This window comes from Glandiceps talaboti, chromosome 13 (assembly GCF_964340395.1).
Source record: "Glandiceps talaboti chromosome 13, keGlaTala1.1, whole genome shotgun sequence".
NCBI classification, from domain to species: domain Eukaryota; kingdom Metazoa; phylum Hemichordata; class Enteropneusta; family Spengelidae; genus Glandiceps; species Glandiceps talaboti.
The window spans coordinates 21,230,064-21,245,985 of record NC_135561.1 but is presented as its reverse complement, the minus strand read 5'-3'; the positions used below and the strand labels follow the sequence as shown (position 1 = coordinate 21,245,985).

The window sequence follows — 15,922 nt, the reverse complement described above, 5'->3', positions numbered from 1 at the left end:
ATGACGAATATTAATGGTGTACTGTCGTCACTTCTTAATGTTTTTGTTTTTTAAAGTATAGTCTCTAAAGTACAGTCATTGTTTATACATATTGTTGGAATCATCACAGAATGAACGTCAGTAATTGTCGTATTTGTTATTTTTAGATGTAAACAGACTGTATAAACTGTCTCTCAATATTTAACAACAAGTTTTGTGTTATGTCTAATATAGCTTCTCACATATACAGAAGTGCACTGTTTAATTTAATTGCGTACAGACTGGGTTTTGACGATCTCAGGGATAGTTTTGTAGTACATATATAACTATCAACTAACGTCCACTTGTATTGTCAGAACTCACCAACGTCTAAACCCTGATATTCAGGCATAATACATCAACGATTTGATGACGTCATGATAATTTATTTATATGCACACTGACACGTGGGAAGAGGGGGACACCCCTATTATTCATATCGACTGTGCTAACAACGATAGAGGGCGATCATTAATGTTATCTATACAGTCGAAGGAATGTATTGAATGCCGTTGGCAGAATACTACAATACTCGAATAATGTAAGGCAAATAAATCAAAACATTCATTTCCGATATTATGACTTCAGCAAATAGGGTAGGTAGGTCAGCATTGTATACACGGAAACATTGATAGAAGTAAATTGTTACGGTTTTACTTTTTGGATACCAAACTATTATTTAGAGTCGAGGACTTAAACTAGGGTCGGTCGTGTTATCGGAAACACAGTATGTTTTTTATTTGGTCTAATCGTTGTAATAGTTTTTACTCAATTTGAGCAACTTTAAGATAAAACTTAGTAACTATACTATGGTACTATGATACGTTCTTGAACTTATTTTCGACTTTTACTTATACAAATATGTATGCCCACCAAGTGAGCAAACTTTATACACGTTTTACTTCTTACAAAAATAACGAATGTGTATAGTCTGGACTATCTATTACATTATCCGTTAAATAATTTTATTCAATGTGGGAGATAAATTTCCGTTATTTTTTAGTCTGAACTTTTTATATCCTTTGTGAAGCATGTATGGACACCACGTGATCAGACTTTATACTAGTAGTTACAAATTGACTATTTCTACTGTCTACGTGTGGAGGTCACGGTACTCTACTGCAACAATTGGTGTAGACAGGTTTGACATCAGTAACGTCACCCTATTGCAAGTACAATTAATCTAAAATCCATCCAATAGCTTATATCAACATATCTAACCTGAGTAGTCTTAGTTTATGTGTATCTTAGTAAGCTGGAAGCTCGGTTTCTGCGGTCATATCACCAAGTAAGGAGCCCAATATGTATCACTAAGACGCTGTATTATTGGTCTTTCAAATGTATGTTGGACTGTAACACATCTATTCTTTGAAGCATAATTGATAAATTCAAAAGTAATCTATTTATCACCGACACACACAGAGAGAGACTATGTACATAATCCATACGTCCACTCGAAAGAGATTCGATAGTAAACCAGCTCCTGTAACCAAATTTAGTCAACATAGGAACGCACTCAGTGATACGATATGATAATAGCTTAAATAACAATGTTACCATGTCAACTGCAGAAGCCTTCAACTTTGACCAACTTATCTATCACGATTGACATAAATAACAATGTCCTTAATATAGGCGGACCTTGTAACAGGATATGGGCACTGTTTTTTTTTCTGGCGACAATTTACTTTCGGCTGGCCGAATGTGTGTATATAACAACTGTTGTGATTTGACTCCACGGTGACGTAAGTGAATTGTATCCTAATATATATGTTGTAGGGTAAGTCATAACTTACGCGTTTTTCAGTGTGGTTCCCTATCAGACTACCACATTGCTGGTCACATTTCGAGCGAACGATATTATGTTAACCTTTGTGAATCATGTTAGTTGTCACACGTACAAGTGTCTGTCAGCATGACAGACTTGACAGTCTGTGTGAATTTCTATGATGATTTAGACTACTCCATGCTATGGCACATAACTACACGTTTGATACCGTCAAACGTCACCTAAGGCGTGTTGTTTTTTGAATACCTACATGTTCTGTAACATAAAATACATCAAACTTTGCACAGTAAGATATCCCGCTCTGTTAGTCCTTTGTATATTGTACTGTGTGTCATCTGATGAGCCATGGATAATAGTATGTAACACTAAGTTGTCAGGTGCAGTCTCAGTCTCACAAGCTGTTTTTGTAAAAAAAAAAGTTAAGTTGTTCTTACGCAATTTTTGAGAGGGGGCGCAATTTTTTTTCGATCGGTAGCGGGAGGAGTCAAACACGGAAGAATTGCGGCGGGAAAGTCCTGATTTTGATACAGTGGGGGGGATCATGGAATTGCGGGGGGAGGGGCGCACATTGTGTACGTTGCAATGAATTGTTGGCATAGTGGATAGCAGAAACGTTTTCCTGGTGGGGTGTGGGTAAATCATTCTCAATATTGGGCGGACAGTTGGCTAGCGGACAAGTTGAAATCAAGTGGGAGGGACCGGAGGGAGGGCAGATATCCTTCAGCACCAGTGAGGGCACATAAGAACAGTTTAACAAGGCGATTCTGTTAAAAACATCATTTTTGGTCTGAAACATCATATAATTAATGAAAACCACAAGTTGATATGTATGACGTCACTAGTACTGTCAGAGTGTTGAATATTTGATTGATTTTATGCCACTACAACGTCATAGAATTGTTTATTTTTCATTTGATGGCAAAACATAGTTTTTTTACTTGTTTTCTTTGTTTTGTTCTAAAGTATAAAAAATAGTTTCCATTTAAAGTCATTTAACAAGTTTGAGGAATGGTCCAGCATCTGATATATATATTGTCACTATAGCCCGTTAACAATTTATAACTATATTTATTTCAAATCCGATGTTATAATTACTACATAGACACTGACGGTATACCTTTATCATAGACTTTAGCAGCCCATTGGGCAGTGTCAACATACTTGACAATACATATATGCATTATACGTTAGTATTGTGACATGGCTCATTTTACAGTACGAGTTGAATGAGTAGGTGGGTGGGTAGGTAGATAGGTAAAGAGATTGGTATCAGTCTTGAATATTGGTGGAAAAAACGAATCTATAGTCATGCACAGAAGGGGTATGTCGAATTTAGGGGAACTTTTTAAATCGAGCTTAGTGTACAAAATTGTCCTACCAGTGATGGGCTGTAGACCAAGGAGTAAAGCCTTTATATTGATTAATGACGTCATCATGTCATGTAAATGTCATGTATGTATGTATGTATGTATGTATGTAGGTATGTAGGTATGTAGGTAGGTATGTAGGTATGTATGTATGTATGTATGTATGTATGTATGTATGTATGTATGTATGTATGTTTTGGTATGTGTGTGTATGTATTGTGTGTATGTATTGTGTGTATGTGTGTGTGTGTGTGTATGTATGTATGTATGTATGTATGTATGTATGTATGTATGTATGTGTGTGTGTATGTATGTATTGTGTGTGTATGTAATAATAATAATAATAATAATAAACTTTATTGCAACCTTATCTATCATTTTAGATATCAGTATAGTACAATAAAGTAAAAAGAAAATGCTTATATTGACCATACACAAAAAACAGAGTAGTTTCACAATGTGAAAATCAACATATACATGTAAATGCAATTGTCGAATGTATATCACGAGGCAGCTGGTATATTTTTGTTCAAGTTGTGTTCTCGAATTTTGAATCCTTGTTGAATAAATTTACTTATTTCAACTAGTTTATTTGTGTCTTTTATTTTGAGAATCTTTATGAGATTATCCATGCTTGAACCAGAATATATATTTAATTTGTTAAAGAGTTCTTTCCTTTCATTTTGATATCCTGTACAGCGTAATAAGAAATGCTCCTCGTCTTCTATTTCACCTTGTTTACATACAGGGCATGTCCTGCTTGATAAGGTGGTGTTTGTGTATCTTCCTGTTTCTATATGTAAAATATGTGCACTACTTCTAAGTTTTGTCATTGCTGATCTGTATTGCGGGTTTTTAATGTCTTCTAAATAGTTTTCAAAGTTCATATCCGACTTAATTTGTCTATATGTACGTAATTTATTTTTATATTGTTTGTCCTTGTTGTCCTTCATTGTGTCCATTATATTTTTGTGGAGAAGCAACTTTAACTTTTCTTTAAATATAGCTATTAGGTTTTCACTGTTAAAATGGTTTGGTTCAACTGTCCAGACCTTCTCCATACTCAAAAGTTTTAGTGTTTGCTTCATTCCTGTGGCCCATGATTGTATTCCACTGGACTCCAGATTTTTACTCAGACTGTAAGCTTCCTTAGTTAGGGTATTTTCTGCTTTCTGTGAGATCTTTAGCCAATATTTGAACATTTGTGTCAGGCCAGATACTAGTAGGGGATAGCGGCCTAGTTCCATAAGGCAAGCTGTGTTGGAAGCTTTACAGTTCACATTTAGTAGGAATTTGCAGAACTTTATGTGTAGTTTTTCCATGGGAGTTGAAAATTTCATTAGGTTTTGAGACTGGTTAATGTTTTCATGTGACCAAACCTCACTACAGTATAGCAGAATGGGCTTCACCACTGCATCAAATAATTTAAGATGTAATTTGATGGGGATAGTTGTTTCTAAAAAACAGGTCTTGTTTTAGTTTAAACAGTGCCTTCAGTGCTCTATATCTTAGGTCATCTTGTGCCCTGTGTAGTTTCCCTGAGGTGCTCAGTTTTATTCCAAGGTATGTGTAGGAGGGAACGCAGTCTAGTACTTGCTTGTTTATGTAGAATTTAAATTTCTTCAAACATTTTCCTGACTTATTGAAAATCATGATCTTTGATTTGGCAATATTTATATCTAAGTGCCATCTTTCACAGAAGATTTCGACTGCATTGAGGGCATTTTGTAGACCAGTATTTGATTTCGATAGTAACATTAAATCGTCAGCATATAGTAAGCAAGACAGCCTGCTAGTTAGAAGAGTTGGTGGGTCATTGTTTGACATATCAAACATACATACATACACACATACATACATACATACATACGTACATACATACGTATGTATGTATGTATGTATGTATGTATGTATGTATGTATGTATGTATGTGTATGTGTGTGTGTGTGTGTGTATGTATGTATGTATGTATGTATGTATGTGTGTGTATGTGTGTGTATGTATGTATGTATGTATGTATGTATGTATGTATGTATGTATGTATGTATGTATGTGTGTGTGTGTGTATGTATGTGTGTGTATGTATGTATGTATGTATGTATGTATGTATGTATGTATGTATGTATGCATCGCGTCACTAGTAGATTGATTTACGACAAATTGATATCATTGTACATCATGCTGACATAGTTTAATTCGTAATTTCATCAATCAACACTAGTACTGCAATAGAATGTCTTTCGACAACTCACAGTCTCACAGACATCTTAATCTGGGAATAAAGCCATGACCTAAAAAAATATGAACAAATATCAGCGTCCTCGACTAAAGTGTGTTAACACCTGTTTACGACACCATTCATTACAATTTACAACCATTGGTGGAGCTGGGAACAATAACTTGAATTCCTAGCTACTTAAGTACCGTCAAAATACCATATATACCGTATACATCATTGCGCTGCCTAAATTTTATGTTGTAAATTCACTTTGTCGTTAACCTAGGGGGTCTGTGTCAGCGTTTACGAACTCTTTCTTGAGCACGAGATTTCGTTCGGTGTTAACCTATAGTTTGAACCACAATACATCACAATACAATGTCGCTCTTGCATTCTTCACAGAAGACGACGAATGGTAAAATGTCGCAGAAGCCGTATACGTGTACACTGGATCCAGAAACCATACAGATAGCTCGGGTAGAAATAAACGAAGACCCCGACACACGACATCAGAAACTAGATGAAATGAGATTGATGTTCAAAACCAGACCAGAAATACGTTTTCGAAGTGATGACGGTTTTTTGCTTCGATTTCTACGCAATAAGAAGTTTAATGTTGACAGAGCCTTTCATAAGCTTGTTCATTATTACGAAGTGAGGCGAGACTATACTGACATCTTTGGACTTTTCCAACCACTGCAGTACAGGTATATTTTTGATGCCGAAATGGAAATGGTATGTCCTGGGAGGGATCCCCAAGGGCGGAAAGTTATCATTGCAAGGAACTGTAAGTATGGGGACCTTCAAAGGTGTAAATATAAACAGATATTCACTCACTTTCTCGCTAACTTACACACACACACACACACACACACACACACACACACACACACACACACACACACACACACGCACGCACGCACACACACACACACACACGCACACACACACACACACACGCATACATACATACATACATACATACATACATACATACATACATACATACATACATACATACATACATACTTTACACATGTTTATTTTGGTCTTGACATAACTCGTACTATATGAACCTCCTTCCTTTACGACGGACTAAAAGTTATATCATGGTCATATTTTGTATACACATACGTGACGTAGATTTAAACTAATTCAGGTGTGTTGTACAGTCAGGCATTCAGTGGATTTACCAACACCGAGTTATGTTGTCTGCTTCGTGGTTTATTATCACAGTGATTTGCAACAGACGCTGGGACTTGGGGCTGTTTAAGTACATTGAATTTTTGGCATACTCCTATCATTTCGAATGTAAATTGTACACGGTAACTAGAATGGAATGGAGGGACGTCAATCGCTATAATGTGAGCATTTAAGGTCAAGGACAGTCAGTTCAAATTGGGTCACTATCCATTTAAACGTAGAATTTGGTCGCATCCGAGGTGGTATCTAACAATGCACTACTCCACCGGCCAGGCTAATTCTATAGAAGAACAACAACACAAGGGCCTTTACACTTTATTTCCTTACCTGAAATTACTTAGTCTCCATATTGAGTTATTGAGCTCAAAGAGGCGTACAATTCATAGAACCCTGTCATTTCCATCTGCTATAGTCTTTTCTATTTTAAGAACAACATACACACCAATATATATCTAAAACCCGGCATTACTGTAAGACTGGACTCCCTCTGTTATACTTTATCATTTGCCTCGTAGGCTGTAAAGCACTAGCTGTTACTGCACTATCATTTTTAATAAGACAACCAAAACAATATTCCTTAGAATACTAATAATTAGGCATTGTACATATTAATTACGTGTCTATCTTATCCAATGATAACGTTTACAGTAACAGGTAAAATTGTGATTGCTTTTAGAACACTGATTTTGAGGTGTGGACCGACACAAAATGATTCGATGTATTTATTGTGCCCTATTATGTGTACAGGTACACAAATATGTTTATCCACGGATGATTCAATACGGTTTAGGATTCGTGATATTATGAGTAAGTCATAATATCTAACAAAACGAGTATTAAAGATGTTACATCGGAAGCTATTGGAGTTTTGATTGTGAAAGGAAATACGTAATATATTAATGCTTACAATATTGTGTGGTTCCGATTACGCTCAATTTTAGAATAGGTGGGGTAGGTGGATTTGTTATTTTATATTTAAAAAAAATCATGTCTAGTTCAGGTAGGTATGTTTTAAGTTGTTTTCCATATGGTGTCTGTGTTATTGGTTTCTTCCCATCAGATGTACAGCCACAACAGATTGGAAGAACAGTTACATATAATTGTCTTCTTAAGTTGATGTCAGTTTCTGCATCCTCTATTTCTCGCGAGACCTCACAGTTAATTTTTCTCGAATACGTAAAAAAATGTTTAGTGTCGGCAGTGAAAAACTAGATGGGATCTTTACCCGATGTAAACACAAGAAGTAAACGACAAGAAATTTAAGTACAATAGACGGGAAATACGATAGGCAAAGTAAGTCGACACATTTCAACCAACTGACAAGTGTTTACTTTTTAAATATCACATTAGAAGGCAAATTGTACCCGAGAGTCACACGAAAGTCGAATTTCAAGAAATATATCGATACCTTTATCCAGTTATCACCCGGGGACCAACTGACCAACATATATATGTTCTGAGATAGCGTGAGAAATATTAATTACTACTGTACAGTACTATTAACTGTCTACAGCTCTCAAGCTGCTGGAAAGCGATCACTCTTGAGAAACAACTCATAGACGAGGATGGTTTTATTTTAGTTGCATCTTTTAATGCTTAGAATTTAAGAGAAGTTATTTTACTAACCCTACATCGTGTAGTCTCCCTCAAGCAAAGTTATAATTACAATTGTCTTAATCTGAAACAGGCCTACTGTACACAGGGGGATGAGGTGAGGCCTTCTGGGAAACAAAGTGAGGAGCCCCAAATCGTTTTAACCCCTACTTAAGCAATACTGATAGGGCCCATCTATCTAAAGAGATTAGGAGCTCCTCACATTGTTTGTTTCCCAGAATGCGTTGCCCATTGTACTGTGTCGCGTTTGTTCCGATTCACTTCCATCCAACTCAGAGATGCATGTGGATAACTTTGTGTGACATTCACCGCATTTACACATTTAACGAAGCGTTATACTTTTGTAGAATCTTTACCTTGACCGAAAGATGAGGTCAAATGTGAGTTTTGTTAGAGTAACTTAAGGTTCCTTTTATTATTGTTGGGTGCAAAGTTTCAAACCGGTAACTCTACCTGGCTGCTACGGCTCATAAATGAGTAATAGAGTCTATTTATGTTTCTGTCACGTCGATCGGTTACTGACCCAGTCTCGGTGCGCTGTGCCCTTTTCACCACAATTAGCACACCATAATCCTCATATATCTCCTGCTTCATCTCACAATAAGTTATTGTGATTAATTAATATACGCTCGTTGATTTATAGCAGTATTTTGTATTTATCAATTCCTATCTAAGATTTAGTAAATCATTAAATACTGGGGTCACTGGGTCACTGAGTACGGCATAACACTGACCTGACTAAAGGGACACAATCTAGCTCACACTTGTAACTATGTATGGTTATCAGAGCATGTCGTCTTGTTTTGAAACACACACACACACACACACACACACACACACACACACACACACACACACACACACACACACACACACACACACACACAGGCTACGTGCATATTAGTATGTGGTAATAGAATCTTCCGTGGTGTGCACAATCCAAGTTTCTTACAATGCAAACATCGTCGGCGTAAAACCACATACCTCCTTACTTGGCAGTGTACCATCCAAGACGTGTCACACCTATTGTAAAAGGTGCGTTGAAGTCATGCTTCGGTGGAAAAAAATAAGTTCTTGGTTGCGATAATGATGCACATGAACACGCATGTACACTCAAACTTTGGCGTGAGTTCTAGATCTAGCAGTATAAGACAAACTTCAATATGTTTTAGTAATTGGAATACTAGTTGGGTTGGATAGTTCAATTGAACACATATAGACACAAAGAACCAACAGGTTACAGAATGAGGGGACAAATTTCACTGAAAATATTCACACCTTTGAAAACTTTAATTTACCCAAAGGCATTTTGTGTCTGTCCCTTTTGACGTTATAAAATAAATTGAGTTCACCTGTTTGATTTTAAAGAAATTGGAAATCATTTCTTCCTATATCCGGCAGCCATTTTGGATTCCAAAATTGGTTAATTTGAATATAGCTTTGACCTCTACTAATCTACACAATTAGCATGGTAAATCCCAATTCGTTTCTCAATTTGAATAGAGAATATTTTGGCGTTGAACAAAGTGACATCAAAAGTTTGTTTTTTTAATTTTTATTTTTAGGCGCATGATGTGTTAAATAACTCTAGACTAGAAAACTGTGAAGTATTTAGGCTGTAAGGTACATCTCCATGGGCGTTCTTATATCCAGCACACTCATTCATGACTTTATTGTATGTGCGATGACCCTTATTTATAACCCTTATGATATGAGGCCATCCAAGTCGTGCATAATAATTGCCCCGTTTATCACCAAATTCTTGATTTATCATCACACGTTCTATTGATATCACGTGTTACAGTCCACTTACAACAATCTACACTTAGCAATATACGTTAGGAAAAATAAGAGTACTTTGAATGATCCAACCACCTCTTTAGTAAACACCATTATTTATACATGTTTGACAAGTGTTCATGCTGGGATGAGATACGGAACAACCAGACAGTCACTTGTGGCCAGGTCAAGAATTCACACAGTGTCAAAAAAAAATGAATATTCAAATAATACTATGACCCGAGTATGTGACCTGCAAGGTGTGTACATGCATGTCTGTATAAGTAGGGACAACACTTCTAGGTTAATCACCAGTGTATGTCTATGGCTTAGATATAGATCCGCCATGTACAGTTGAACTGGATACTGTTACTAGCCTATAGACTGGCGATTTCCAGTGTTCCTATAGATAAGACAACGCACTCAATGTAAATCCAACGTCGGGGTATTCCTCTATCACTAACCTTTTTACACTTTAAATATCACTTGTTTAATTAATTAATTAATTAATTAATTACTGTACAATACTTATCAATCGTGCTGCTTGTTGGCCCTCATCGCTATAAAATAAACAAACATGTACAACCCAAGCATTTATCATGCCTGTACTAATCCATTCGAAATTTTACAGAAACTGAAAATGTTATCTGAAAATAATAGTAATTATGGTTGCAGCTTTGACCAAGTATACTTTAATTTTGTAATATACATATTGTTGTTTACTTCTTCGATTTAAAAAATATGTTATCCCTCAGATGTACATGTGAAGTTCTTCTAAGAGATAGAAAGATAATATCGAACTGAACAGACAAATGTGATCTTGACCTTCACATCCCATAACACAATGTTAAGGGTTTGCTCCATTCAGTATCTTTCCTGAAGAATTGTTAGTCGGCATAATCTCAAAAATGAACGATGAAACAGTTAACCTGGATTATTCTGGAAACAATCTCCCTACAGGATACGTAAAATAAATTCTCACGGGGTTCATATCACATATACATATCACATGTTCATGTGCATAGTTATATTTATGTTTATGTCACTTCATTTTTTTCTGTCTATGTCTATTTTCATTATATTTAACTCTGTTCATGTTATTTTATGTTGCTATTCATGATTTTGTTCATGTTTATTTTATGTTGCTATTCATGTTCATATTGACATTTCTGATTATTTTCATTGTTATCCTTATGTTCACATTCAGCGCCTATGTTTATTTATAGTCACTGTCAATGGTTTATGTTAAATATGTGTTTATGTTTAGGTTTATATGTTTATGCTTAGTGACTTTCTTTATGCTGACTTTATGTTTATGTTTTTTTAGTGACTATCTTTATGTTGACTTTATGTTTATGTTTAGTGACTATCTTTATATACTGACTTTATGTTTATGTTTAGTGACTATCTTTATACTGACTTTATGTTTATGTTTATGCTTAGTGACTATGTTTATGCTGACTTTATGTTTAGGTTTAGTGACTATCTTTATACTGACTTTATGTTTATGTTTAGTGACTATCTTTATGCTGACTTTATGTTTATGTTTAGTGACTATCTTTATACTGACTTTATGTTTATGTTTATGCTTAGTGACTATGTTTATGCTGACTTTATGTTTATGCTTAGTGACTATGTTTATGCTGACTTTATGTTTAGGTTTAGTGACTATCTTTATGCTGACTTTATGTTTATGTTTAGTGACTATCTTTATACTGACTTTATGTTTGTGTTTAGTGACTATGTTTATACTGACTTTATGTTTATGTTTATGCTAGGTGACTATCTTTATACTGACTTTATGTTTAGGTTTAGTGACTCATATATATATATATATATATATATATATATATATATATGTGTGTGTGTGTGTGTGTGTGTGTGTGTGTGTGTGTGTGTGTGTGTATGTATGTATAGGTGAACAACAAACAAACAGACAAACAAACAAACAAAAACACACACACATACACATACAAAAAGCAAAAATTTTGACCTACTTAAATATACAGTGAAAGGTTACATGACAAACGGTAATCAATCTATGAATATGAAGTATATCTAGCTTACACTGATTGGAGATAGTTTTTGAACTCTTTTTGGAAATGACTTCTGCTATTTATGTTGCGAATGTTGCAAGGGATGCTATTCCATAATTTAGCACCTGCATACTTGACAGTGAACTGGCCAGTCCTATGATTTGCTTTTGGCATGGTAAGGTCGTTTCTGGCGCTCTGTCGTGTTGAATTGCAAAGGAGTGTTGAATGGGGTGAAGAAGTCCTGAATGGTATCCAGTAATCTCAGTGCAAAGCGCCATGAACGAGAACGGCAGGCTGTAATTTGCGCTGTTTGAAAATATCAAGAATATTCAATTTATGTTTATGTTTTTATATGTCATTGTATAACGACTATGTTTATGGTAACTTTACGTTCATGTTAAATTTTATAGCAAAGTGGGACGTCGACAGGTATGACGTTGTTGAAGGCTTCCGTGGTTCGTTGATGATGATGGAGGCCATTCTGCAAGAAGAGGAAACACAAGTCAACGGTGTTGTCATGATTGCTGACTACGAAGGATATACGATGAAACATTTCACCAAGAGTAAACCTTCTCTTATGAAGAAATTAATGGATATATACGAGGTTCGTATAACTTTTTTTTTTCAATTTTGAAACTAGCGGAGTGGTTGCGGGTAATTCATGAAATATACACCTTTGGGATTTTTGGATTATATTGCGATGACTCACATACAGACTGCAGTGTACATTTGTGGAGTAATATGGCGTGTACTTCTTTAGAGACTAACGCAAACCATAAAGACTCTACACCTGTAGGGCCTATGTTCATACAGTATTAAATTTATATATTTTGTAAAATTATATTCATAGAATTATACTACAATAATTGAAAGTCTATAGTATCATATGATTTTCGATGAAATTGAAGAAGAACAGTTAATTTGGACTATACTAGGAAGCCTATGTTTCAACCTTACCACTATATGCTGTTTAGTCACACTCCACTGTTCACTTTTTTCTATACGTTTGTGACTCGACACTCTCCTCTACTGGTATTGTTCATAAACAGATTCTAACATATCAAACACTTTACTGCTCTGGCTATATTCAGGTAGATGTGCAATTCAAGCAGACGCCATAGTATCCCTCGTGCAACAACCTGCCGAGGTTGAAAGCCACGAGAAAGATTTGCTGTGTAACAGCCCTGGTGACAAGAGACGTTCACTATTATAGCCAGGCAATATATACATTTTTTGTAATATATCACAGACGTTCACCAGTAAGTGCCCCCTATAATAGCCAGGCAATATATAATTTATCACGTCTCAACAGACGTTCACCAGAGTGAGTGCCCCCTATAATAGCCAGGCAATATATTATATATCACGTCTCAACAGACATTCACCAGAGTGAGTGCCCCTATAATAGCCAGGCAATATATAATATATCACGTCTCAACAGACATTCACCAGAGTGAGTGCCCCCTATTATAGCCAGGTAATATATTATATATCACGTCTCAACAGACGTTCACCAGAGTGAGTGCCCCCTATAATAGCCAGGCAATATATTATATATCACGTCTCAACAGACATTCACCAGAGTGAGTGCCCCCTATAATAGCCAGGCAATATATAATATATCACGTCTCAACAGACATTCACCAGAGTGAGTGCCCCCTATAATAGCCAGGTAATATATAATATATCACGTCTCAACAGACGTTCACCAGAGTGAGTGCCCCCTATAATAGCCAGGCAATATATTATATATCACGTCTCAACAGACATTCACCAGAGTGAGTGCCCCCTATAATAGCCAGGTAATATATTATATATCACGTCTCAACAGACATTCACCAGAGTGAGTGCCCCCTATAATAGCCAGGCAATATATTATATATCACGTCTCAACAGACATTCACCAGAGTCAGTGCCCCCTATTATAGCCAGGTAATATAATATATCACGTCTCAAATATTGCTTTTACAGAATGCGCTACCAATACGTATCAAGGCAATGCATTTCGTGAATCAACCAGACATCTTTGAAAAACTTTTTAATATAATGAAAACATTCCTCAGTGAGAAATTGACGAAACGGGTAAGTACGGGAATTACGCACATCTCACGCTGAGTTATCGCGAGATGTATGAGATGTGACTACGCTCGGAATGGTCATATCGATTGCCTCCCCTGAATGTGTGAAATGCGAAATTATGTGTTTGTTTGTTTGTTTGTTTGTTTGTTTGTTTGTTTGTTTGTTTGTTTGTTTGTTTGTTTGTTGTTGTTGTTTTCGTCGTCGTCGTTGTCGTCGTCGTCGTCGTCGTTGTTGTTGTTGTTGTTGTTGTTGTTGTTGTTGTTGTTTTGTTTTTTTGGGGCGAGGTCTGTTTGTTGTTTCTTTATTATTTCCTACGTTTAGCATAAATCCTAAGCTTGGTAAATGACCCAAGAATGTAAATCACACTGAATGAATTCTTGTATCTGATTTATATTTGCAGTTGCATTTCCATGGAAACGAGTATGACACGTTGCACCAGCATGTACCATCTTCAATGCTACCGGCATACCTAGGTGGACAGCTGCCTGACTTTACCAACAAGGAATGGCGGGATCGGCTGTTTGCCTCCGATGGAGATTTCGAAGAAAACAACAAATTCGGCTTTTCAACATCGCGTCACTCTGTAAGTTTGGGTGATAAAAATGCCAGCGAATTGGCACCAAGCTCAGGAATTGCTGGGTCCTTCAATAAAATAGAGGATTTGTAGTCATAGTAACCTACAAGTTCGTCAGTCCAGTCGTCTCAACCATCGGCAGCGTACGTACTGCTACAGCGCCCTCTGCGTCAAATCACTGTGAAATGACATTACTTCAAATTGTATACTGAATACATTGTAATATGCGTGCAATAAACGATGAAGCATGATTAAGTCAGGTTTGAAATTGTGGAGGAGATCTTCCCTAAAAAAAGAACGACGTTGAAATTTCGACTATTGTATATTGCATCTACATTTTTACACAGGTCATTTACCTTTAAGCCATTATGCTAATGATATTGAAGTTTCAATTTTTTTTGTTAATGCAATGCCAAGCAAATGTGAATAGTAGTGCTAGTGGTACCAAGCAAAGTAACAATGAAGCCCTATAGACTAATTAAGTGGTTCACTGCAGCTCAGCGGAATAATTACAAGCTGGCTACACACAACTGAAAAGGATAACATTGAATAATACAAGGTTTGTATGTGCAAATGAGGATCTTTTGTTTGAACTACTTAATAGTATTTTGTTTTTCTTCGGCATATACTAAACAATATTTTGTAAATAAATAAATAAATAAATAAATAAATAAATAAATAAATAAATAAATAAATAAATAAATAAATAAATAAATACAACAATTGAAAAAAACACACTATATTCTATATATATATATATAACAGAGAAACCAAGTTGACAGAATTACTAACCGTTATAGAAACTACCATACTGTATCCGGGTTAACGTTAACGTTGCATTCTATAATATAAAGAGACGGCTACACTATGAACCGTTTTAACATTTTGATATAACTGTTTAAAAAATAGATATCGATGCAATGGAATTCATAAAGTCACATCAAGTTTTCTAATGTTTTTAGACATACCGACTAATTTAGTAACTGGAGAACTCGTTCGTTGTGGCATATGTACACATATTATCTCACCCCGCATCTATTTTAACAAGTTTCAACCCGGGAAATTAAATGAACTTACGTCCTTTTACTGATCCGGACTGTATTATGAATTTACGTATATTTTAGCGCGACTAATGTCAAGGGTGTTTCAGTGGTAATGTCCATTAGTGGCATGTCTTGGGCAGCTTTGTTACATTACTGTATATATTGTATGCTACGGTATAAACGATTCAGAGATTGTAATGTC

At 35.7% G+C, this 15,922-nt stretch overlaps 1 protein-coding gene across 1 annotated transcript in view; it reads left to right on the top strand.

Moving 5' to 3' along the window:
- The window catches only part of LOC144445086 (alpha-tocopherol transfer protein-like), a 19,648-nt gene extending 4,748 nt beyond the window's left edge, over window positions 1–14,900 (top strand). The window contains exons 2-5 of the mRNA XM_078134636.1: window positions 5,795–6,179; window positions 12,435–12,628; window positions 13,996–14,106; window positions 14,504–14,900. Coding sequence (XP_077990762.1) covers window positions 5,813–6,179; window positions 12,435–12,628; window positions 13,996–14,106; window positions 14,504–14,770 — 939 coding nt within the window. The 5' untranslated portion in view covers window positions 5,795–5,812 and the 3' untranslated portion in view covers window positions 14,771–14,900. The remainder of the gene's footprint in view (window positions 1–5,794; window positions 6,180–12,434; window positions 12,629–13,995; window positions 14,107–14,503) is intronic.
- Window positions 14,901–15,922: the final 1,022 nt, after the last annotated feature.